This window comes from Cyanistes caeruleus, chromosome 38, assembly GCF_971803275.1.
Source record: "Cyanistes caeruleus chromosome 38, bCyaCae1.hap1.1, whole genome shotgun sequence".
NCBI lineage: Eukaryota > Metazoa > Chordata > Aves > Passeriformes > Paridae > Cyanistes > Cyanistes caeruleus.
Window position 1 is genome coordinate 1,198,899 of NC_141739.1, and position 24,370 is coordinate 1,223,268.

The following is a 24,370-nucleotide window of genomic DNA, read 5'->3' on the forward strand; positions in this document are numbered from 1 at the left end:
GGGTTCCGCTGGATCCCCTTGGGTTCCGTTGGGTCCCCTTGGGTCCCCTTGGGTTCCGTTGGGTTCCGTTGGGTTCCGTTGGGTCCCCTTGGGTCCCCTTGGGTTCCGTTGGGTTCCGTTTGGTCCCGTTGGGTTCCGCTGGATCCCCTTGGGTTCTATTGGGTCCCGTTGGGTTCTGTTGGATCCCCTTGGGTCCCCTTGGGTTCTGTTGGGTTCTGTTGGGTTCTGTTGGGTTCTGTTGGATCCCCTCGGGTTCCATTGGATCCCGTTGGGTCCCGCTGGGTCCCCTTGGGTTCCCTTGGGTTCTGTTGGATCCCCTTGGGTTCCGCTGGGTTCCGCTGGTTTCTGTTGGTTTCTGTTGGGTCCCCTTGGGTTCCATTGGATCCCGTTGGTTTCTGTTGGGTTCTGTTGGATCCCCTTGGGTCCCGCTGGGTTCCGCTGGGTTCTGTTGGGGTTTCTGTTGGGTCCCATTGGGTTCCATTGGGTTCCGTTGGATCCCATTGGGTTCTGTTGGGTTCTGTTGGGTCCCATTGGGTTCCATTGGGTTCTGTTGGATCCCGTTGGGTTCCGTTGGGTCCCCTTGGGTCCAGTTGGGTTCTGTTGGGTTCTGTTGGGTTCTATTGGGTTCTATTGGGTTCCGTTGGGTTCTGTTGGGTCCCATCGGGTTCCGTTGGGTTCCGTTGGATCCCGTTGGGTTCCGTTGGGTTCTGTTGGGTCCCATTGGGTTCCGTTGGGTTCCGTTGGGTTCCGTTGGATCCCGTTGGGTTCCGTTGGGTTCTGTTGGGTTCCATTGGGTTCTGTTGGGTTCTGTTGGGTTCCGTTGGGTCCCGTTGGATCCCCTTGGGTTCCGTTGGGTCCCCTTGGGTTCCATTGGGTCCCCTTGGGTCCCATTGGGTTCCGTTGGGTTCTGTTGGGTCCCATTGGGTCCCCTTGGGTCCCCTTGGGTCCCATTGGGTTCTGTTGGGTCCCCTTGGGTCCCGTTGGGTTCTGTTGGATCCCCTTGGGTCCCGTTGGGTTCTGTTGGGTCCCGCTGGGTCCCGCTGGGTTCTGTTGGGTCCCGTTGGGTCCCCTTGGGTTCCATTGGGTTGTGTTGGGTCCCGTTGGGTTCTGTTGGATTCCATTGGGTTCCGTTGGATCCCCTTGGGTCCCCTTGGGTCCCGTTGGGTTCTGTTGGGTCCCGTTGGGTTCCGCTGGGTCCCGCTGGGTTCCGTTGGTTTCTGTTGGGTTCTGTTGGATCCCCTTGGGTCCCGCTGGGTTCCGTTGGTTTCTGTTGGGGTTTCTGTTGGGTCCCGTTGGGTTCCATTGGGTTCTGTTGGGTCCCGTTGGGTTCCGTTGGGTTCCGTTGGGTTCTGTTGGGTTCTGTTGGGTTCTGTTGGGTCCCGTTGGGTCCCGTTGGGTTCCGTTGGGTTCTGTTGGGTTCTGTTGGGTTCTGTTGGGTTCTGTTGGGTCCCGTTGGGTTCCGTTGGGTTCCGTTGGGTTCTGTTGGGTTCTGTTGGGTTCCGTTGGGTTCTGTTGGGTTCCGTTGGGTTCAGTTGGATCCCCTTGGGTCCCCTTGGGTCCCGTTAGGTTCCGTTGGGTTCCGTTGGGTTCTGTTCGATTACATTGGGTTCCGTTGGATCCCATTGGGTTCTGCTGGATCCCGTTGGGTTCTGTTGGGTTCTGTTGGATCCCGTTGGGTTCTGTTGGATCCCATTGGGTTCCGTTGGATCCCGTTGGGTTCCGTTGGGTTCTGTTGGATCCCGTTGGGTTCTGTTGGGTTCTGCTGGATCCCATTGGGTTCCGTTGGATCCCGTTGGGTTCCGTTGGATCCTGTTGGGTTCTGTTGGGTTCTGTTGGGTTCCTCGGGATCAGTTGGATCCCACTGGATCCCGTGGGGTTCCGTTGGGTTCTCTGGGGTTCTGCTGGATCCCGTGGGGTTCCTTTGGGTTCCATCTGATCCTGTTGGGTTCTGTTGGGTTCCACCAGATCCCATTGGGTTCCATTGGGTCCTGCTGGGTCCTGTTGGGTCCTGCTGGGTCCTGTTGGGTTCTGTTGGGTTCCACCAGATCCCATTGGGTCCTGTTGGGTCCTGCTGGGTCCTGTTGGGTCCTGCTGGGTCCTGCCAGGTTCCATTGGGTCCTGCTGGGTTCTGTTGGGTCCCATTGGGTTCCCTTGGGTCCTGCTGGGTCCTGTTGGGTCCTGCTGGGTCCTGTTGGGTCCTGTTGGGTCCCCTTGGGTTCCGTTGGGTCCTGTTGGGTTCTATTGGGTCCCATTGGGTTCCATTGGGTCCTGCTGGGTCCTGTTGGGTCCTGCTGGGTTCTGTTGGGTCCTGCTGGGTTCTGTTGGGTCCTGCTGGGTCCTGTTAGGTTCTGCTGGGTCTTGCCAGGTTCCATTGGGTCCTGCTGGGTCCTGTTGGGTCCTGTTGGGTTCTGTTGGGTCCTGCTGGGTCCTGCCAAGTCCTGTTGGGTCCCATTGGGTTCCCTTGGGTCCTGCTGGGTCCTGTTGGGTCCTGCTGGGTCCTGTTCGGTTCTGTTGGGTCCCATTGGGTTCCATTGGGTCCTGCTGGGTTCTGTTGGGTCCTGCTGGGTTCTGTTGGGTCCTGCTGGGTCCTGTTGGGTCCTGCTGGGTCCTGCCAGGTTCCATTGGGTCCTGCTGGGTCCTGTTGGGTCCTGTTGGGTTCTGTTAGGTCCTGCTGGGTCCTGTTGGGTCCTGCTGGGTCCTGCTGGGTTCTGTTGGGTCCTGCTGGGTCCTGCTGGGTTCTGTTGGGTCCTGCTGGGTCCTGCTGGGTTCTGTTGGGTCCTGCTGGGTCTTGTTGGGTTCTGCTGGGTCCTGCTGGGTCCTGTTGGGTCCTGCTGGGTCCTGCCAGGTCCTGTTGGGTCCCATCCCGTCCCATCGTGTCCCCCCCCATCCCCCACCCCCCACCCCCTCCCCTCCCCCCAACCCAACCCAACCCAACCCAACTCCGTCCCCTCTCCCGTTCCCGCAGCTCCACGGCCAGGAGACCGCGGGGAACCCCCTGAGCTCGGAGCCCAGCCAGCCCCCGGCCAGCGTGGACCTGGATTTCCTGGAGGATGACATCCTGGGCTCCCCCGGCGGCGCCGGCGCGGGCGCCGAGCAGCCGTGCGACATCCTCCAGCAGAGCCTGCAGGAGGCCAACATCACCGAGCAGACCCTGGAGGCCGAGGCCGAGCTGGACCTGGGCTCCTTCCAGCTGCCGGCGCTCCAGCCCGTGGTCCAGGCCGCCGAGGGCGCGCCGCAGATCTTCTCCGGCGGCGCCGCCGACCTGCTGGGGCTGCAACCCCCGGCCGTGCTGGCGCCGCAGGCCTTGGTGCAACCGCCGGACGTGGTCAACAAAGCCATCAGCGTCCAGCCCTTCCTCCAGCAGGTGGGCTTGGGGAACGTCACCATCCAACCCCTGCCAAACCTGCCCGGGCTGCCCAACGGGAGCCCCGGCGGAGCTCTGGGCTTGGGACCCATCCAGGTGGTGGGGCAGCAGGTGATGGCCATCAACCAACCGGCGGCGCCGCAGCTGCTGGCCAAACCGGCGCCGGTGGCGGCCGTGGGCGGTTACATCGCCCAGCCCGAGGCGGGCGCGGCGCCGGGAGCGGGGTTGGTGATCCAGAAGAGCCTCCCGGCGGCGGCGGCGGCGGCGGCGGGCGCGGCGGCGCTCAACGGCGGCTCGGTGTTCGGCGGAGTTTCGGCGGCGTCGGCGCAGCCGCTGGCGGTGGCGTCGGGGTTGGGCGGTTCGTTGGTGCCGGCGCCCAACGTGATCATTCACCGCACGCCGACGCCGATCCAGCCCAAACCGGCCGGCGTGCTGCAGCAGAAGCTCTACCAGATCACGCCGAAACCTTTCGGAGCTCTGCCCGGCGAGACGCCGGCCAAACCGCAGCAGAACCTCACCTTCATGGCCGGCAAAGCCGCGCCCAACGTGGTTCTCCAAGGATTCCCCCAGAACGTCTTCAAGCCGCCGCCGCCGCAGCCGCCGGCGCTGGGCAAATCCATGAGCGTGCACGTGCTGAACCAGGGCGGCTCCATCGTCATCCCGGCGCAGCCCTTCCAGGGCCAGAACCAATTCCTGCTGCCGGGCCAGCTGGCCGGAGCCTCGGCCGTGCCGCTGCCGCAGCCGCTGTCGGCGCTGCCGGCGGGCGTCGGCGGCCAGCTGCTGCCGGGAGCGGGTCAGGCTCACATCATCGCTGGTCAAAGCGCCGGCGCTCAACTTTTGGCCAACCCGGCCTTGCCGGCGCAGCTCCTCAACCAAAACCTGGCGGGTCAGCTCAACCTGGGCCCGGTGCTGGCGTCGCCGGGAGCGCCGGGCACCGCTCACATCCTGTCGGCGGCGCCCATCCAGCTGCAGCCGGGGCAGGTGGCGCCGGGCCCGGCCTTGTTCCAGATGCCGGTGTCGCTGGCCGGGACCTTGCCCAGCCCCGGTTCGGCGGCGCCGGCGCCCACGGTGATCCAGGGGGTGACGCTGGCCAGCCCGGTGGCGGTGCTGAACGCCGCCGAGGCCGCGCCGGGAGGCGCCGGCAGCCCCGAGCCGGGCGCGGCGCAGGCGCCGGGAACGCCGCAGGTGCCGGGCGGGAGCAGCCCCGGCAGCGGAAGCCCCGAGAAAATCCTGCTGGGAACGGCGGCGGCGGCGGCGGCGGCGCTGGGGCAGGAGGCGGTGCCCATGTTCCTGCAGCAGGTGAGAGACGGGGAGGGGTTCGGGGAGTCCCGGGATTCGGGGGTTCACGGGATTCGGGGGTTCGCGGAATTTGGGGGTTCACGGGATTCCCAGGATTCACGGGATTCCCGGGATTTGAGGGTTCACGGGATTCCCAGGATTCACGGGATTCCCGGGATTTGGGGAGTCCCGGGATTCCCGGCTTTTGGGAGTCCAGGGATTCAGGGGTTCCTGGGATTCCCAGGATTTGGGGGTTCCCGGGATTCGGGGGTTCCCGGGATTCGGGGGTTCACGGGATTCCCGGGATTCACGGGATTCCCAGGATTTGGGGGTTCATGGGATTTGGGGGTTCACGGGATTTGGGGGTTCCCGGGATTCGGGGGTTCACGGGATTCCCAGGATTCACGGGATTCCCAGGATTTGGGGGTTCACGGGATTTGGGGGTTCACGGGATTCCCAGGATTCACGGGATTCCCAGGATTTGGGGGTTCCTGGGATTCAGGGGTTCCGGGGATTTGGGGAGTCCCGGGACTCAGGGGTTCCTGGGGTTCCCAGGATTTGGGGGTTCCCGGGATTTGGGGGTTCATGGGATTCCCAGGATTCACGGGATTCCCAGGATTTGGGGAGTCCCGGGATTTGGGGAGTCCCTGGATTTGGGGGTTCCTGGGATTCCCAGGATTTGGGGGTTCCCGCGATTCCCAGCTTTTGGGAGTCCAGGGATTCAGGGGTTCCTGGGATTCCCAGGATTTGGGGGTTCCCAGGATTTGGGGAGTTCAGGGATTTGGGGGTTCCCGGGATTCCCGGGATTTGGGGGTTCCCGGGATTTGGGGGTTCACGGGATTCCCAGGATTCACGGGATTCCCAGGATTTGGGGAGTCCCGGGATTTGGGGATTCCCGGGATTCAGGGGTTCCTGGGATTCCTGGGATTTGGGGGTTCCCAGGACTCAGGGGTTCCTGGGATTTGGGGGTTCCTGGGATTCGAGGGGTTCCCAGAATTCCCGGGATTTGGGGGTTCCTGGGATTCCCAGGATTCGGGAGTTCCCGGGATTCCTGGGATTATGGGGTTCCCGGGATTCCCAAGATTCAGGGAGTCCAGGGATTTGGGGGTTCCTGGGATTCGAGGGGGTCCCAGGATCCCCAGGATTTGAGGATTCCTGGGATTTGGGGGTTCCTGGGATTCGAGGGGGTCCCAGGATCCCCAGGATTTGGGAATTCCCAGGATTCCTGGGATTTGGGGGTTCCCAGGATTCCCGGCTTTTGGGAGTCCAGGCATTCAGGGGTTCCCAGGATTCCTGGGATTTGGGGGTTCCCGGGATTCCCGGGATTCGGGGGATCCATGAGTGGAAAACCGGGATCTGAGCATGGAAATCTGGGATCCGGGGGCAGAAAACCGGGATCCAGCAAAGGAAATCCGGGATCTGGGCACGGAAAACTGGGATCCAGGGGCAGGAAACCGGGATCCAGCAAGGGAAATCCGGGATCCCGGAGCAGAAATCCGGGATCCGGGGGCAGAAAACGAGGATCCAGCAAGGGAAATCCGGGATCCAGGAGTGGAAATCCGGGATCCAGGAGTGGAAATCTGGGATCCAGGAGCGGAAATCTGGGATCCCGGAACTGAAATCCGGGATCCGGGGGCAGAAATCCGGGATCCAGGAGCGGAAATCTGGGATCCAGCAAGGGAAATCTGGGATCCAGGAGTGGAAATCCGGGATCCAGGAGTGGAAATCCGGGATCCAGCAAGGGAAATCCGGGATCCAGGAGCGGAAATCCGGGATCCAGCAAGGGAAATCCGGGATCCCGGAGCAGAAATCCGGGATCCGGGGGCAGAAATCCAGGATCCGAGGGCAGAAATCCGGGATCCCGGAGCGGAAATCCCGGAGCGGATCCCCCTCCGGATCCGCTTTTCCCGCTGGATCCGCCCCGAGGGACCCCAACCCCCCCCCCCCCCCGGGATCTCCCGGAATTCCTTCCCGGGATTTTTCCAGCCCCCAATTCCCGCCGCCGCCCCGCTCCGCTCGCTTGGCGCTCACTAACCCCGACCGCTGCCGCTCCCCCGCGCCCCAAAATCCCCCGAATTCGCCCCAAATCCGCCGGGAGCCTCCCCAGGGCCGCTCCCGGGAATTCCCGGGGTCCATCCCGGAGAATCCCTGGAATGGGGAGGGGGGAAAAGCGGGAATGGGGGTTTGGGGAAGGGGGGAAAAAAGGGAAAATGGGATTTGATCGATGTTCCCGGGGGTGGAGCCAGGCGGAATTCCAGAGAGTTCTGGACGATTCCAGACGGAATTCCAGAAAATTCCAGAGAGTTCTGGACGATTCCAGCCGGAATTCCAGAAAATTCCAGAGAGTTCTGGACGATTCCAGCCCGAATTCCCGATAATTCCGGACAACCCAAGACAATTCCAGCCGGAATTCCAGAGAATTCCAGGCAATTCCAGCCGGAATTCCAGACTATTCCAGGTGATTCCAGATGGAATTCCAGGCTATTCTAGATCATTCCAGGCAATTCCAGATCATTCCAGCCAGAATTCCAGAGAATTCCAGACAATTCCAGATGGAATTCCAGAGAATTCCAGGCAATTCCAGATCATTCCAGCCAGAATTCCAGGCAATTCCAGACAGAATTCCAGCCAGAATTCCTGATAATTCCAGACAATCCAAGACAATTCCAGCCGGAATTCCAGGGAATTCCAGCCAGAATTTCAGAGAATTCCAGAGAATTCCAGATGCAATTCCAGGCACAATTCCAGGCAATTCCAGCCAGAATTCCGGGCAATTCCAGCAGGAATTCCAGACAATTCCGGACAATTCCAGATGTAATTACAGCTGGAATTCCAGACAATTCCAGCCAGAATTCCAGCCAGAATTCCAGCCAGAATTCCAGGGAATTCCAGACAATTCCAGATGTAATTACAGCCGGAATTCCAGGCAATTCCAGCCAGAATTCTGGGCAATTCCAGCGGGAATTCCTGACAATTCCGGACACAATTTCAGCTGGAATTCCAAATAATTCCACACGGAATTCCAGACAGTTCCAGCCGTAATTCCAGATGCAATTCCCGCTAAAATTCCAGATAATTCCAGACAATTCCGGACAATTCCAGACGGAATTCCAGAGAATTTCGGGCAATTGCAGCCAGAATTCCAGACAATTCCAGGGAATTCCAGGGAATTCCAGGCAATTCCAGCCAGAATTCCAAATAATTCCAGCCACAATTCCAGATGCAATTCCAGCCACAATTCCAGCCACAATTCCAGAGAATTCCAGACGATTTGAGCCAGAATTCCAGAGAATTCCGGGCAATTCCAGCGGGAATTCCAGTCAATTCCAGAAGGAATTCCAGATGGAATTCCAGCCAATTCCAGTCACAGTTTCAGACAATTCCAGCCACAATTCCAGTGGGAATTCCAGGCAGTTCCAGCCTCAATTCCCGATGCAATTCCAGCCACAATTCCAGAGAATTCCAGACAATTTGAGCCAGAATTCCAGAGAATTCGAGCGGGAATTCCAGACAGTTCCAGCCAGAATTCCAAATAATTCCAGCCAGAATTCCAGACATTTCCAGACAATTCCAGCCAGAATTCCAGAGAATTCCAGACAATTTGATCCAGAATTCCAGCCACAATTCCAGAGAATTCCAGACAATTTGATCCAGAATTCCAGCCGGAATTCCAGGCAATTCCAGCGGGAATTCCAGACAGTTCCAGCCACAATTCCCGATACAATTCCAGAGAATTCCGGACAGTTCTAGCCACAATTCCCAATGCAATTCCAGCCGGAATTCCAGAGAATTCCAGACAATTTGAGCCAGAATTCCAGAGAATTCCGGGCAATTCCAGCGGGAATTCCAGACAGTTCCAGCCACAATTCCAAATAATTCCAACCAGAATTCCAGACATTTCCAGACAATTCCAGCCGGAATTCCAGAGAATTCCAGAAAATTTGAGCCAGAATTCCAGAGAATTCCAGACAATTTGATCCAGAATTCCGGACAATTCCAGCTGGGAGCCGCTCTGGGAATTCCCGGGCCGGCTCCTCCCGTGCCTTTTCCTTCCGGGAATCCTTCGGGAATGGGAACCCGGGGGCTCCCCCGGCCTTCGGGGATCCCCGGGCTCGGATTTTCCCGGGATCCCTTTGGATTTTCCCGGGATATTCCACGGCTGGAATTCCCAAAAAACAAAACAAAAAAAAAGCGGGATGGGCCGGGAATCCTCGGGATGAGTTTTCCCGGGATATTCCTCTCCCGGAGCATTCCCAGATGGATTTTCCATCCTTTTTTCCCGCCTTTCCCAAAAAAACCCCCCTCGGAGCGCGGATTTGGGGCGGAATTCCGCTCCGAGATTTTCCCGGGAAAAATTTTTTTTTTATTTTTTTTTCCCGGGAAATTTTATTCCCGGCTGGATTTTTCCCGCCGTTTTCCCGATAAAAATCAGGGATTCCCCTCGGGAATCGGGGGTGGGGGCGGCTCGGGGGCTTTTCCCGCTGCTTTTCCCGCCGCGGATTCCCGGGATTTTTCCCTTCTCCGCCCCCGGGGGGGGGGTGGGGTTGGGAATTTTCCCGGGAATCCGCTTTTCCCGCCACTAACCGGAGCTTTTCCTTCTTTTCCTTGCAGCCGAAACTCCCGGGAACGTCCCCGGGGGACCCCCCGGCCCCTCTCCCCTCATCCCAAATCCCCCAGATCCCACCCCAGCATTCCCAAATCCCGCCCCAGCATTCCCAAATCCCGCCCCAGCATTCCCAAATCCCGGCCCAGCATTCCCAAATCCCGGCCCAGCATTCCCAGCTCCCGGCCCAGCATTCCCAGCTCCCGGCTCGTCCTCCCTCGCAGCCTCAGCCGCTTTCCCGCCCTCCATCCCGGCCTCATTCCCGACCCCCATCCCAACCCCGGCCGCCCTCGGAGCCGCCGCGCCCGGAGCCGCCCCCGGGGCTCTTCGGGGTCCCCCCGGCTCCGTTCCCGGAGCCCCCCGAGCATTCCCAGTCCCCCCAGCATTCCCAGCCCTCCCAGCATTCCCAGGCTTCCCAGCATTTCCCGCTGCCGGGGATGAAGGCGGCGGCGGCGGCGGCTCCGGCGCTGCTGCCCCCGGAACATTCCCGGAGTTTTCCGCTGATCCCGGCGCCTTTCCAGCCTCTCTCCGGCCCCGCGGCCGCGCAGAAGGCTGGTCCGGAGAGGTTCCAGCAGGTAAATCCCGGGAATTCAAAGGAAAAATACCGGGAATGCGCAGAAAAATGGGAGTTCCCAAAAAAAATCTCCGGAATTTGCAGAAAAATCCCGGGAATTCGCAAAAAAATCCCAGCCCGGAGAGGTTCTAGCAGGTAAATCCCGGGAATTCAAAGGAAAAATACCGGGAATGCGCAAAAAAATGGGAGTTCCCAAAAAAAATCCTGGGAATTCGTAAAAAAATCCCAGGAATTCACAAAGAAATCCTGGGAATTCGCAAAAAATCCCAGGAATTCCAAGAGAAATCCCGGGAATTCACAAAAAATCCTGGGAATTCACAAAGAAATCCCAGCCCGGAGCGGTTCCAGCAGGTAAATCCCGGGAATTCCCAGGAAAAATACCGGGAATGCGCAGAAAAATGGGAGTTCCCCAAAAAAATCCTGGGAATTCCCATAAAAAATCCCAGGAATTCCCATAAAAATACCGGGAATTCACAAAAAAATACCGGGAATTCCCAGAAAAATACCAGGAATGCGCAAAAAAATGGGAGTTCCCAAAGAATCCCGGGAATTCCCAGAAAAAAAATGGGAATTCACAAAAAAAATCCTGGGAATTCACAAAAAAATCCTGGGAATTCACAAAAAAATCCTGGGAATTCACAAAAAAGTGCCGGGAATTCCCAGAAAAATCCCAGGAATTCCCAAAAAAATCCCGGTCTTGAGCGATTCCAGCACTTAAATCCCAGGAATTCCCAGAAAATCCCAGGAATTCCCATAAAAAATCCTGGTCCCGAGTGATTCCAGCAGGGAAATCCGGGTGGGAATTCCCAGGAATTCCCGGGGAATCCCAAAGATCCGGCAGGTAAATGCCGATGGAATTCCGGGAATTCCCAAAGATCCGGGGCTGGGCAGGATCCGGCGGGTGAATCCCGGCGGGAATTCCCGGGAATTCCGGGATTGGATGGATAAATCCCGGTGGGAATTCCCGGGAATTCCGGGATTGGATGGATAAATCCCGGTGGGAATTCCCAGGAATTCCAGGATTGGGTGGATAAATCCCGGTGGGAATTCCCGGGAATTCCGGGATTGGATGGATAAATCCCGGTGGGAATTCCCAGGAATTCCAGGATTGGGTGGATAAATCCTGGTGGGAATTCCCGGGAATTCCGGGATTGGATGGATAAATCCTGGTGGGAATTCCCGGGAATTTTGGATGGATAAATCCCGGTGGGAATTCCAGGATTGGATGGATAAATCCCGGCGGGAATTCCCGGGAATTTTGAAGGATAAATCCCAGTGGGAATTCCCCAGAATTCCAGGATTTGATGGATAAATCCCGGCAGGAATTCCCAGGAAATTTGGATGGATAAATCCTGGTGGGAATTCCCGGGAATTCCGGGATTGGATGGATAAATCCTGGTGGGAATTCCCAGGAATTTGGATGGATAAATCCCGGCGGGAATTCCCGGGAATTTTGATGGATAAATCCCAGCGGGAATTCCCAGGAATTTTGATGGAATTCCCGCGGATCCCCCAGCCCCGCTCCCGGGAATTCCGGGCTTTCCGCCGGAATTCCGCCGCTCCTGAATCCCGAGGAAACCCCTGGAAAATCCCGGGAAAATTCCCGGGAAAATTCCCGTCCCGAGGCCCGGCCTGAGCTCGGATCCCGAGGGATCGAGGAGCCGGATCCCGCCGGATTTGGGATCTCGGGAATTCCGGATCCCGCCGGATTTGGGATCTCGGGAATCCCGGATCCCGCTGGATTTGGGATTTTTGGGAATTCCGGATCCGGATCCCGCCGGATTTGGGATCCCGGGAATTCCGGATCCCGCTGGATTTGGGATCTCGGGAATTCCCGGTCTGGATCCCGCTGGATTTGGGATCTCGGGAATTCCTGGTCCGGATCCCGCTGGATTTGGGATCCCGGGAATTCCGGATCCCGCTGGATTTGGGATCCCGGGAATTCCGGATCCCGCTGGATTTGGGATCCCGGGAATTCCAGATCCCGCTGGATTTGGGATTTTTTGGGAATTCTGGATCCCGCTGGATTTGGGATCCCGGGAATTCCGGATCCCGCTGGATTTGGGATCCCGGGAATTCCGGATCCCGCTGGATTTGGGATCTCGGGAATTCCGGATCCCGCTGGATTTGGGATTTTTGGGAATTCCTGGTCCGGATCCCGCCGGATTTGGGATCTCGGGAATTCCTGGTCCGGATCCCACTGGATTTGGGATTTTTGGGAATTCCGGATCCCGCTGGATTTGGGATCTCGGCAATTCCGGATCCCGCTGGATTTGGGATCTCGGGAATTCCGGATCCCGCTGGATTTGGGATCTCGGGAATTCCGGATCCCGCTGGATTTGGGATTTTTGGGAATTCCGGATCCCGCTGGATTTGGGATCTCAGGAATTCCGGATCCCGCCGGATTTGGGATCTCGGCAATTCCGGATCCCGCTGGATTTGGGATCTGGGGGGAAATCAGCCCTTGGATCCCGCTGGATTTGGGAATTTTGGGGCCGTTCCTGATGAAATCTGGGAATTTTGGGGCCGTTCCTGACGGGATTTGGGATTTTGGTGTTGGTTCCTGATGGATTTTGGGGTTTTTGTGGCAGTTCCTGATGGATTTTGGGATTTTGGGGCTGTTCCTGGTGGAATTTGGGAATTTTGGGGCAGTTCCTGATGAATTTTGGGGGTTTTAAGGCCATTCCTGACAGATTTTGGGGTTCTTGGGACAGTTCCTGACGGGATTTGTGATTTTCGAGGCGATTCCTGATGAAATTTGGGATTTTGGGGCAGTTCCTGATGGAATTTGGGATTTTGGGGCCGTTCCTGACGGATTTTGGGATTTTTAGGGCGATTCCTGATAGAATTTTGTGATATTTGGGTCCGTTCCTGATGGATTTTGGGGTTTTTGTGGCAGTTGCTGACAGATTTTGGGATTTTGGGGCAGTTCCTGACAGATTTTGGGATTTTGTGGTAGTTCCTGATGGATTTTGGGATTTTGGGGCCGTTCCTGATGGATTTTGGGATTTTGGGGCAGTTCCTGATGGAATTTTGGGATTTTGTGGAAGTTCCTGATGAAATTTGGGATTTTGGGGCAGTTCCTGACAGATTTTGGGATTTTGGGGCGGTTCCTGACGGAATTTGGGATTTTGGTGTCGGTTCCTGATGGATTTTGGGATTTTGGGGCCGTTCCTGGTGGAATTTGGGAATTTTGGGGCAGTTCCTGATGAATTTTGGGGGTTTTAAGGCCATTCCTGACAGATTTTGGGGTTCTTGGGACAGTTCCTGACGGGATTTGTGATTTTCGAGGCGATTCCTGATGAAATTTGGGAATTTTGGGGCAGTTCCTGATGGAATTTGGGATTTTGGGGCGGTTCCTGACGGGATTTGGAATTTTTAGGGCGATTCCTGGTGGAATTTTGTGATATTTGGGTCTGTTCCTGATGGAATTTAGGGTTTTTGTGGCAGTTCCTGATAGAATTTGTGATTTTTGAGGCGATTCTTGATGAAGTTTGGGGATTTTGGGGCAGTTCCTGATGGAATTTGGGGCAGTTCCTGATGGATTTTGGGATTTTGGGGCAGTTCCTGATGGATTTTGGGGCCGTTCCTGATGGATTTTGGGATTTTGGGGCGGTTCCTGACGGAATTTGGGGTTTTTGGGGCGGTTCCTGAGGGATTTTGGGATTTTGGGGCAGTTCCTGACAGAATTTGGGGTTTTGGGGCAGTTCCTGATGAAATCTGGGAATTTTGGGGTAGTTCCTGACGGATTTTGGGATTTTGGGGCAGTTCCTGACAGAATTTGGGGTTTTGGGGCAGTTCCTGATGAAATCTGGGAATTTTGGGGTAGTTCCTGACGGATTTTGGGATTTTGGGGCGGTTCCTGAGGGATTTTGGGGATTTTGTGGCAGTTCCTGACAGATTTTGGGGCGGTTCCTGACGTAATTTGGGGTTTTTGGGGCGGTTCCTGACGGAATTTAGGGTTTTTGGGGCGGTTCCTGACAGATTTTGGGATTTTGGGGCGGTTCCTGACGGATTTTGGGATTTTGGGGCCGTTCCTGATGGATTTTGGGGCGGTTCCTGATGGATTTTGGGGATTTTGTGGTAGTTCCTGACAGATTTTGGGATTTTGGGGCGGTTCCTGATGGATTTTTGGGATTTTGGGGCGGTTCCTGACGGAATTTGGGGATTTTGGGGCGGTTCCTGAGGGATTTTAGGGCGGTTCCTGATGGATTTTGGGGCAGTTCCTGACGGATTTTTGGGATTTTGGGGCGGTTCCTGACGGAATTTGGGGTTTTTGGGGCGGTTCCTGAGGGATTTTGGTGTTTTCCAGGTGCCCCAGGGGCTGCTCCTGCAGCCGAAGCCGCCCTCGTCCAGCCCGGCCCCGTTCCCGGCTCCGGCCGCTCCCGTCCTGGTTCCGGCGGCTCCGGGAACGCCCGGCCCCGCCCTCGGAGCCGGCGCCGGCGGCAGCGCGGCCTCAGGTGGGTCCGGAATCCCGAAATTCCCCTATCCCGATATCCCCAAATCCCGACATCCCGATATCCCCGTGTCCCAAAATCCCAATATCCCGAAATCCTGATCTCCCAACGTCCTGAAATCCTGAAATCCCAAAATTCTGATATCCCAAAATCCCGGTATCCCGACATCCTGATATCCTGATATCCCAAAATCCCGATATCCAATATCCCAACGTCCTAAAATCCCAATATCCCAAGATCCCGAAATCCCAGTATCCCAAAATCCCGATATCCTGATATCCCGATATCCCAAGATCCTGAAATCCCCAAATCCCGACATCCCAAAATCCTGATATCCCAAAACCCCGGTATCCCGATATCCCAAAATCCCGATATCCCGATATCCCGAAATCCCGATATCCCAAAGTGCTGATATCCCAAAGTCCTGATATCCTGAAATCCCGATATCCCAAAATCCCGATATCCCAATATCGTGAAATCCCGATATCCCAAAGTCCCGATATCCCAAAATCCCGATAACCCGACATCCCAAAATCCCGATATCCCGAAACCCCGGTATCCCGATATCCCGATATCCCAAAGTCCTGATATCCCCAAATCCTGATATCCTGGTATTGCAATATCCTACAATCCTGATATCCTGAAATCCCGATATCCCAAAATCCCCAAATCCCGATATCCCGGTATTGTGATATCCTACAATCCCGATATCCCCAAATCCCGATATCCGAACATCCTGAAAGCCCAGAATCCCGATATCCCACAGTCCCGATATCCCGATATCCCGGCCCCCCAGCCCTGCGCTATCCCGATATCCCGACATGCCGGTGCCCCCAGTATCCCACCCCCTTTCCCATTCCCATTTCCCAATCCCATTCCCTTTTTCCCGTATCCCATTCCCGGTGCCATTCCCATTTTCCCATTTCCATTCTCCCTCTCCAATTCCCGTATCCCATTCCCATTTCCCCATTCCCATTCCCTTTTTCCCGTCTCCCATTCCCATTTCCCAATCCCATTCCCGTTTTCCTGTGTCACATTCCCGTTTCCCCATTTCCCCATTCCCATTCCCTTTTTCCCATTCCCATTTCCGCATTCCCATCCCCATTCCCGTTTCCCATTTCCCATTCCCATTTCCCATTTCCCCATTCCCATTTCCCATTTCCCATTTCCCATTCCCATTTCCCATTTCCCATTTCCCCATTCCCATCCCCATTCCCATTTCCCATTTCCCATTCCCATTTCCCCATTCCCATTCTCCCATTCCCTCTCCCATTTCGCCACTTCCCCATTCCCATTCCCATTCCCATTCTCCCATTTCCCCATTCCCATTTCCCCATTCCCATTTCCCCATTCCCATTCCCATTTCCCCATTTCCCATTCCCATTTCCCATTCCCATTCCCATTTCCCATTTCCCATTCCCATTTCCCCTCATTCCCATTCCCATTTCCCCATTCCCATTTCCCATTCCCATTTCCCCATTCCCATTTCCCATTCCCATTTCCCATTCCCATTTCCCATTTCCCATTTCCCATCCCCATTTCCCATTTCCCATTCCCATTTCCCATTTCCCATTTCCCATCCCCATTTCCCCATTCCCATTTCCCCATTCCCATTTCCCATTCCCATTTCCCATTCCCATTCCTATTTCCCCATTTCCCATTCCCATTTCCCATTCCCATTCTCCCATTCCCATTTCCCCATTTCCCATTCCTATTCCCATTTCCCCATTCCCATTTCCCCATTCCCATCCCCATTCCCCATTCCCCATCCCCATTTCCCATTTCCCATTCCCATTCCCATTTCCCCATTTCCCATTCCCATTTCCCCATTTCCCCATTCCCATTCCCATTCCCATCCCCGTTCCCATTCCCCCATTTCCCCTCATTCCCATCCCCATTTCCCCATCCCCATTTCTCCATTCCCATTCCCAATCCCAATTCCCAATTCCCGTTCCCATTCCCATTTTCCCATTCCCATTTTCCCATTCCCATTTTCCCACTTTTCCCGTTCCCATCCCCATTTCCCCATCCCCATTTCCCCATTTTCCCATTCCCATTTTCCCACTTTTCCCATTCCCATTTCCCCATTTTCCCATTCCCATTTTCCCACTTTTCCCGTTCCCATTCCCATTTTCCCACTTTTCCCGTTCTTTTCCCGCAGGTGCCGCCGCCCCGGCCGACTCCAAGCCCTTCCCGGCCGTTCCCGGAGCCGTTCCCGGCGCCGTTCCCGGATCCCTTCCCGCTGGAAAAGCGGCTCCGGCTCCCGGGAAACCGGGGGCTCCCCTCCCCCCCCCGCAGCCCGGCCAGGTGAGCGCTTTCCCCAAATTTCCTGATTTTTCCCGATTTTCCCCGATTTTTCCTGATTTTCCCCGATTTTTCCTGATTTTTCCCCGATTTTTCCTGATTTTTCCCGATTTTTCCCAAATTTCCCCGATTTTTCCCAATTTTTCCCGATTTTTCCCAAATTTCCCCGATTTTTCCCGATTTTTCCCCGATTTTTCCTGATTTTTCCCGATTTTTCCCATATTTTTCCCGATTTTTCCCAATTTTTCCCGATTTTTCCCAAATTTCCCCGATTTTTCCCGATTTTTCCCCGATTTTTCCTGATTTTTCCCGATTTTTCCCATATTTTTCCCGATTTTTCCCGATTTTCACCGATTTTTCCCGATTTTCACTGATTTTTCCCGATTTTTCCCATATTTTTCCTGATTTTTCCCAATTTTCACCGATTTTTCCTGATTTTTCCCAATTTTCACCGATTTTTCCTGATTTTTCCCAATTTTTCCCGATTTTTCCTGATTTTTCCCGCCTTTTCCCAAATTTTCACAGATTTTCCCCTATTTTCCCCTATTTTTCCCCAATTTTCCCCTATTTTTCCCCAATTTTTCCCAATTTTTCCCGATTTTTCCCAAATTTCCCCGATTTTTCCCAATTTTTCCCGATTTTTCCCAAATTTCCCTGATTTTTCCCGATTTTCCCCTATTTTTCCTGATTTTTCCCATTTTTCCCCAATTTTTCCTGATTTTTCCCGATTTTTCCTGATTTTTCCCAATTTTTCCTAATTTTTCCCAATTTGTCCTGATTTTTCCCGACTTTTCCCGACTTTTCCTGATTTTCCCCGATTTTTTCTGATTTTTCCTGCCTTTTCCCAACTTTTCCCGATTTTTCCTGATTTTTCCCAATTTTTCCTACTTTTTCCCAATTTTTCCCTGATTTTTCCCAATTTTTCCCCATTTTTCCTGATTTTTCCCAATTTTTCCTGATTTTCCCTGATTTTTCCTGATTTTTCCCGCCTTTTCCCAACTTTTCCCAATTTTCCCCAATTTTTCCCCAATTTTTCCCATTTTTTCCCGATTTTTCCTGACTTTTCCCAATTTTTCCCCATTTTTTCCCATTTTTTCCCGATTTTTCCTGACTTTTCCCAATTTTTCCCCATTTCTCCCCATTTTTCCCCATTTTTCCTGATTTTCCCCGATTTTTCCTGATTTTTCCTGCCTTTTCCCAACTTTTCCTGATTTTTCCTGATTTTTCCCAATTTTTCCTGACTTTTCCCAATTTTTCCTCATTTTTCCCAATTTTTCCCAATTTTTCCCGATTTTTCCCAATTTTTCCCAATTTTTCCCAATTTTTCCCGATTTTTCCTGATTTTTCCCAATTTTCCCCAATTTTTCCTGACTTTCCCGATTTTTCCCAATTTTTCCCCATTTTTCCTGATTTTTCCTGCCTTTTCCCAACTTTTCCCAAATTTCCCCAATTTTTCCCCAATTTTTCCCATTTTTTCCCGATTTTTCCTGACTTTTCCCAATTTTTCCCCATTTTTCCCCATTTTTCCCTATTTTCCCCCATTTTTCCCAACTTTTCCTGATTTTTCCCAATTTTTCCCGATTTTTCCTGATTTTTCCCATTTTTTTCCCATTTTTCCTGGGATTTTCCAGGTTTTTCCAGGTTTTTCCCATTTTTTCCCAGTTTTTCCAGGTTTTTTCCCATTTTTTTTTGGTTTTTCCAGGTGTTTTCCAGTTTTTTTCCTGGGATTTTCCAGGTTTTTCCCATTTTTTTTCCATTTTTCCTTGGATTTTCCAGGTTTTTCCCATTTTTTCCCCATTTTTGCTGGGATTTTCCAGGTTTTTCCCTTTTTTTCCCCATTTTTTCTGGGATTTTCCAGGTTTTTCCCATTTTTTTTCCATTTTTCCTTGGATTTTCCAGGTTTTTCCCATTTTTTCCCCATTTTTCCTGGGATTTTCCAGGGTTTTCCCATTTTTTCCCCATTTTTCCAGTTTTTTTCCAGCTTTTTCCCATTTTTTTCCCGTTTTTCCGCAGGCGAAGCCGGGCGGGATCAAAGGCCCCCCCCAACCCTCAGGGGGCGGGAAGGGCCCCCAGGCCCCGCCCCTGGTGAGTCCCAAAATCCCGGGAATTCGCCCCAAATCCTGGGAATTTCCCCCAAATCCTGGGAATTCCCCCTGAATCCCGGGAATTCCCCCCAAAATCCCAGGAATTCCCCCCAAATCCCGGGAATTCCCCCCAAAATCCCGGGAATTCCCCCCGAATCCCTGGAATTCCCCCCCGAATCCCAGGAATTCCCCTCCAAATCCCGGGAATTCCCATCGAAATCCCGGGAATTCCCCCCAAACCCCGGGAATTCCCCCCCAAATCCCGGGAATTCCCCCCGAATCCCGGGAATTCCGTCCCAAATCCCAGGAATCCCCCCCAAATCCTGGGAATTCCCATCAAAATCCCGGGAATCCTCCCCGAATCCCGGGAATTCCATCCCAAATCCCGGGAATTCCCCCCAAATCCCGGGAATTCCATCCCAAATCCCGGGAATTCCCCCCAAATCCCGGGAATTCCTCCCCAAATCCTGGGAATTCCCCCCAAATCCCAGGAATTCCATCCCAAAACCCCGGAAATTCCCCCCCGAATCCCAGGAATTCCCCCCCAAATCCCAGGAATTCCCCCCCAAATCCCGGGAATTCCATCCCAAAATCCCAGGAATTCCTCCCCAAATCCCGGGAATTCCCCCCAAATTCCTGAAATTCCCCCCAAATCCCGGGAATTCCATCCCAAAATCCCGGGAATTCCCCCCAAAATCCCGGGAATTCCCATTGAAATCCCAGAAATTCCCCCCCAAATCCCAGGAATTCCCATGGAAATCCCAGAAATTCCCCCCCAAATCCCGGGAATTTCCCCCCAGATCCCAGAAATTCCCCCCCAAATCCCGGGAATTTCCCCCCAGATCCCGGGAATTCCCCCCCAAACCCCGGGAATTCCCCCCAAATCCCGGGAATTCCCCCCCAAATCTCGGGAATTCCCATCAAAATCCCGGGAATCCCCCCCAAATCCCGGGAATTCCCCCCCGAATCCCAGGAATTCCCCCCCAAATCCCAGAAATTCCCCCCCGAATCCCGGGAATTCCATCCCAAATCCCAGGAATCCCCCCCAAATCCCGGGAATTCCATCCCAAAATCCCGGGAATTCTCTCCCATCCCGCTGTTCCCGCAGCTGGAGCCGAAGCTGGCGCTGAAGAAGCCGCCGGCGCTGCAGCCCAGTAAAGAGGCCTGGTGAGGAGCCGGGAATTCCGGGAATTCCGGGAATTCCGTCCCCGGTGCCGCCGGGAAGTTTGGGCCACGGTGGGGGAGGGGAGGGGGGGGCGGGAATTGGGAATTTGGGAGAGGGACGGGATTTGGGATTTGGGAGTTGGGAATGGGGATTGGGAATTGGGATTTGGGATTTGGGATTTGGGATTTGGGATTTGGGATTTGGGAATTGGGATTTGGGATTTGGGAATTGGGATTTGGGATTTGGGATTTGGGGATTTGGGAATTGGGAATTGGGAATTGGGAATTGGGAATTGTGTCGGGATTTGGGAATTGTGTTGGGATTTGGGATTTGGGATTTGGGATTTGGGAATTGGGATTTGGGAATTGGGAATTGGGAATTGTGTCGGGATTTGGGAATTGGGATTTGGGAGTTGGGATTTGGGATTTGGGAATTGGGAATTGGGAATTGTGTTGGGATTTGGGAATTGGGAATTGGGATTTGGGAATTGTGTTGGGATTTGGGAATTGGGATTTGGGATTTGGGAATCGGGATTTGGGAATTGGGAATTGGGAATTGTGTCCGTGTCCATGTCAGGATTTGGGATTTGTGCTGGGATTTGGGATTTGGGAATTGGGAATTGGGAATTCTGTCCCTGGTTGTGACGGGATTTTCGATTTGGGATTTGGGAATTATGTCGGGATTTGGGATTTGGGATTTGGGATTTGGAATTGGGAATTGTGTTGGGATTTGGGAATTGGGAATTGGGAATGGGGAATTGTTTTGTTGGGATTTGGGAATTGTGCCGGGAATTGGGAATTGGAAATTGTGCTGGGAATTGGGATTTGGGATTTGGGAATTGGGAATTCTGTCCCTGGTTGTGATGGGAATTGGGATTTGGGAATTGGGAATTCTGTCCCTGGTTGTGCCGGAATTTGGGATTTGGGAATTGGGAATTGGGAATTGGGAATTGGGAATTGTGTCCGTGTCCATGTCAGGATTTGGGATTTGTGTTGGGATTTGGGATTTGGGAATTGGGAATTGTGAATTGGGAATTGTGTCAGGATTTGGGAATTGGGAATTGGGAATGGGGAATTGTTTTGTTGGGATTTGGGAATTGTGCCGGGAATTGGGAATTGGAAATTGTGCTGGGAATTGGGATTTGGGATTTGGGAATTGGGAATTGGGAATTCTGTCCCTGGTTGTGATGGGAATTGGGATTTGGGAATTGGGAATTCTGTCCCTGGTTGTGCCGGAATTTGGGATTTGGGAATTGGGAATTGGGATTTGGGAATTGGGAATTGTGTCCGTGTCCATGTCAGGATTTGGGATTTGTGTTGGGATTTGGGATTTGGGAATTGGGAATTGTGAATTGGGAATTGTGTCGGGATTTGGGAATTGGGAATTGGGAATGGGGAATTGTTTTGTTGGGATTTGGGAATTGTGCTGGGAATTGGGATTTGGGAATTGGGAATGGGGATTTGGGAATTCTGTCCCTGGTTGTGCCGGAATTTGGGATTTGGGATTTGGGAATGGGGATTTGGGAATTGTGTCGGGATTTGGGAATTGGGATTTGGGAATTGGGAATTGGGAATTCTGTCCCTGGTTGTGACGGGATTTGGGATTTGGGAATTGGAATTGGGAATTGGGAATTGAGTTGGGATTTGGGAATTGGGAATTGGGAATTGTGTCGGGATTTGGGAATTGGGATTTGGGATTTGGGAGTTGGGATTTGGGAATTGGGAATTGTGTCCGTGTCCATGTCAGGATTTGGGATTTGTGTTGGGATTTGGGATTTGGGATTTGGGAATGGGGAATTTTGTCGGGATTTGGGAATTGGGAATTGGGAATTGTGTCGGGATTTGGGAATTGGGAATTGGGAATGGGGAATTGTTTTGTTGGGATTTGGGAATTGTGCCGGGAATTGGGATTTGGGAATTTTGAATTGGGAATTGGGAATTGTGTCCCTGGTTGTGCCGGAATTTGGGATTTGGGATTTGGGAATTGGGAATTGTGCCGGGATTTGGGATTTGGGAATGGGGAATTGGGAATTGGGAATTGTGCTGGGAATTGGGATTTGGGATTTGGGAATTGGGAATTGAGTTGGGATTTAGGATTTGGGATTTGGGAATTGTGCCAGGAATTGGGATTTGGGAATTGGGAATGGGGAATTGGGAATTGGGAATTGGGAATTGGGAATTGGGAATTGTGCTGGGATTTGGGATTTGGGATTTGGGAATTGGGAATTCTGTCCCTGGTTGTGTCGGGATTTGGGATTTGGGAATTGGGAATTGGGAATTGTGCTGGGAAGTGGGATTTGGGAATTGTGTTGGGATTTGGGAATTGGGAATTGTGCCGGCAATTGGGAATTATGTCGGGATTTGGGAATTGGGAATGGGGAATTCTGTCCCTGGTTGTGATGGGATTTGGGATTTGGGAGTTGGGATTTGGGAATTGGGAATTGTGCTGGGAATTGGGAATTATGTCGGGATTTGGGATTTGGGAATTTGGATTTGGGATTTGGGAATTTTGAATTGGGAATTGGGAATTGTGTCCCTGGTTGTGCCGGGATTTGGGATTTGGGATTTGGGATTTGGGAATGGGGAATTGGGAATTGTGTCCGTGTCCCTGTCGGGATTTGGGAATTGTGCTGGGATTTGGGATTTGGGATTTGGGATTTGGGATTTGGGAATTGTTCTGGGAATTGGGATTTGTGCTGAGAATTGGGATTCGGGAATTGGGATTTGTGCCGGGATTTGGGATCTGGGATTTGGGATTTGGGAATTGGGATTTGTGCCGGGATTTGGGAATTGTGCTAGGAATTGGGAATTGTTTTGGGATCTGGGATCTGGGATTTGGGAATCGCGCCGGTTCCCAATCCCGGGAGCGTCCCCGCAGCCTCCTGGAGCAGCTGCACAAGCACCAGGGCGCGGTGCTGCACCCGGAATTCCGAACCCCGTTCCGCTCCGTGGGCGACGCCCTGCGCCGGCTGCTGCCGTACCACGTCTACCAGGGGGTGCTGCCCGGGGAGCCCGAGTGCCGCCGCGGTGAGCAGCCGGGAAAAACACCCGGAAAACACCCGGAAACACCCGGAAAACACCCGGGAACACCCGGGAAACAATGGGAAAACACTGGGATATGGGATATGGGATAGAGGTACCAGGGGGCGCTGCCCGGGGAGCCCGAGTGCCGCCGCGGTGAGCAGCCGGGAAAAACACCCGGAAAACACCCGGAAAACACCCGGAAAACACCCGGAAACACCCGGAAACACCCGGGAAACAATGGGATAACACCAGGAAACACTGGGATATGGGATATGGGATAGAGGTACCAGGGGGTGCTGCCCGGGGAGCCCGAGTGCCGCCGTGGTGAGCAGCCGGGAAAAACACCCGGAAAACAGCCGGAAAACACCCGGGAAACACCCGGGAAACAATGGGATAACACCGGGAAACAATGGGATATGGGATATGGGATATGGGATATGGGATATGGGATATGGGATAGAGGTACCAGGGGGCGCTGCCCGGGGAGCCCGAGTGCCGCCGCGGTGAGCAGGAAACACCGGGGAAAACACCCGGAAAACACCCGGAAACACCCGGGAACACCGGGAAACAATGGGATAACACCGGGAAAACAGCGGGGAAACACCAGGAATGTGGGAATGTTGGGATGTGGGATATTCCCCATTCCCTCATTCCCGGATTCCCGTATTTATTCCGGAACATTCCCCCGTTCCCGCATTTATTTATTTATTTATTTATTATTTATTTATTTATTCCGGAACATTCCCCCGTTCCCGCATTTATTTATTTATTTATTTATTCCGGAACATTCCCCCGTTCCCGCATTTATTTATTTATTTATTTATTTATTTATTCCAGAACATTCCCCCGTTCCCGCATTTATTTATTTATTTATTTATTCCAGAACATTCCCCCGTTCCCGCATTTATTTATTTATTTATTTATTCCGGAACATTCCCCCGTTCCCGCATTTATTTATTTATTTATTTATTTATTCCGGAACATTCCCCCATTCCCGCATTCCCGTATTTATGCCGGAACATTCCCCCCATTCCCGTATTTATTTATTTATTTATTTATTTATTTATTCCGGAACTTTCCGGAACATTCCCGCATTTATTTATTTATTTATTTATTTATTCCTGAACATTCCCGCATTTATTTATTTAATTATTTGTTTATTCCGGAACGTTCCCCCATTCCCGTATCTATTTATTTATTTATTTATTCCGGAACATTCCGGAACATTCCCGCATTTATTTTTTTATTTTTTTTATTTATTTATTCCGGAACATTCCCCCATTTATTTATTTATTTATTTATTCCGGAACATTCCCGCATTTATATTTATTTATTTAATTATTGGTTTATTCCGGAACATTCCCACATTTATTTATTTATTTATTTATTTATTCCGGAACATTCCCCGTTCCCGCATTCATTTATTTATTTATTTAATTATTGATTTATTCCGGAACATTCCCACATTTATATTTATTTATTTAATTTTTGATTTATTCTGGAACGTTCCCGCAATTA

The 24,370-nt window shown here is 53.0% G+C and overlaps 1 protein-coding gene across 1 annotated transcript in view; it reads left to right on the plus strand.

The window, feature by feature from the left end:
- The window catches only part of BICRA (BRD4 interacting chromatin remodeling complex associated protein), a 61,185-nt gene that overhangs the window by 25,848 nt on the left and 10,967 nt on the right, over positions 1-24,370 (plus strand). The window contains exons 5-11 of the mRNA XM_086871967.1: positions 2,966-4,663; positions 9,254-9,820; positions 14,132-14,279; positions 16,438-16,583; positions 18,594-18,665; positions 19,773-19,831; positions 22,707-22,855. Of these exons, the coding sequence (XP_086728093.1) occupies positions 2,966-4,663; positions 9,254-9,820; positions 14,132-14,279; positions 16,438-16,583; positions 18,594-18,665; positions 19,773-19,831; positions 22,707-22,855 (2,839 nt within the window). The remainder of the gene's footprint in view (positions 1-2,965; positions 4,664-9,253; positions 9,821-14,131; positions 14,280-16,437; positions 16,584-18,593; positions 18,666-19,772; positions 19,832-22,706; positions 22,856-24,370) is intronic.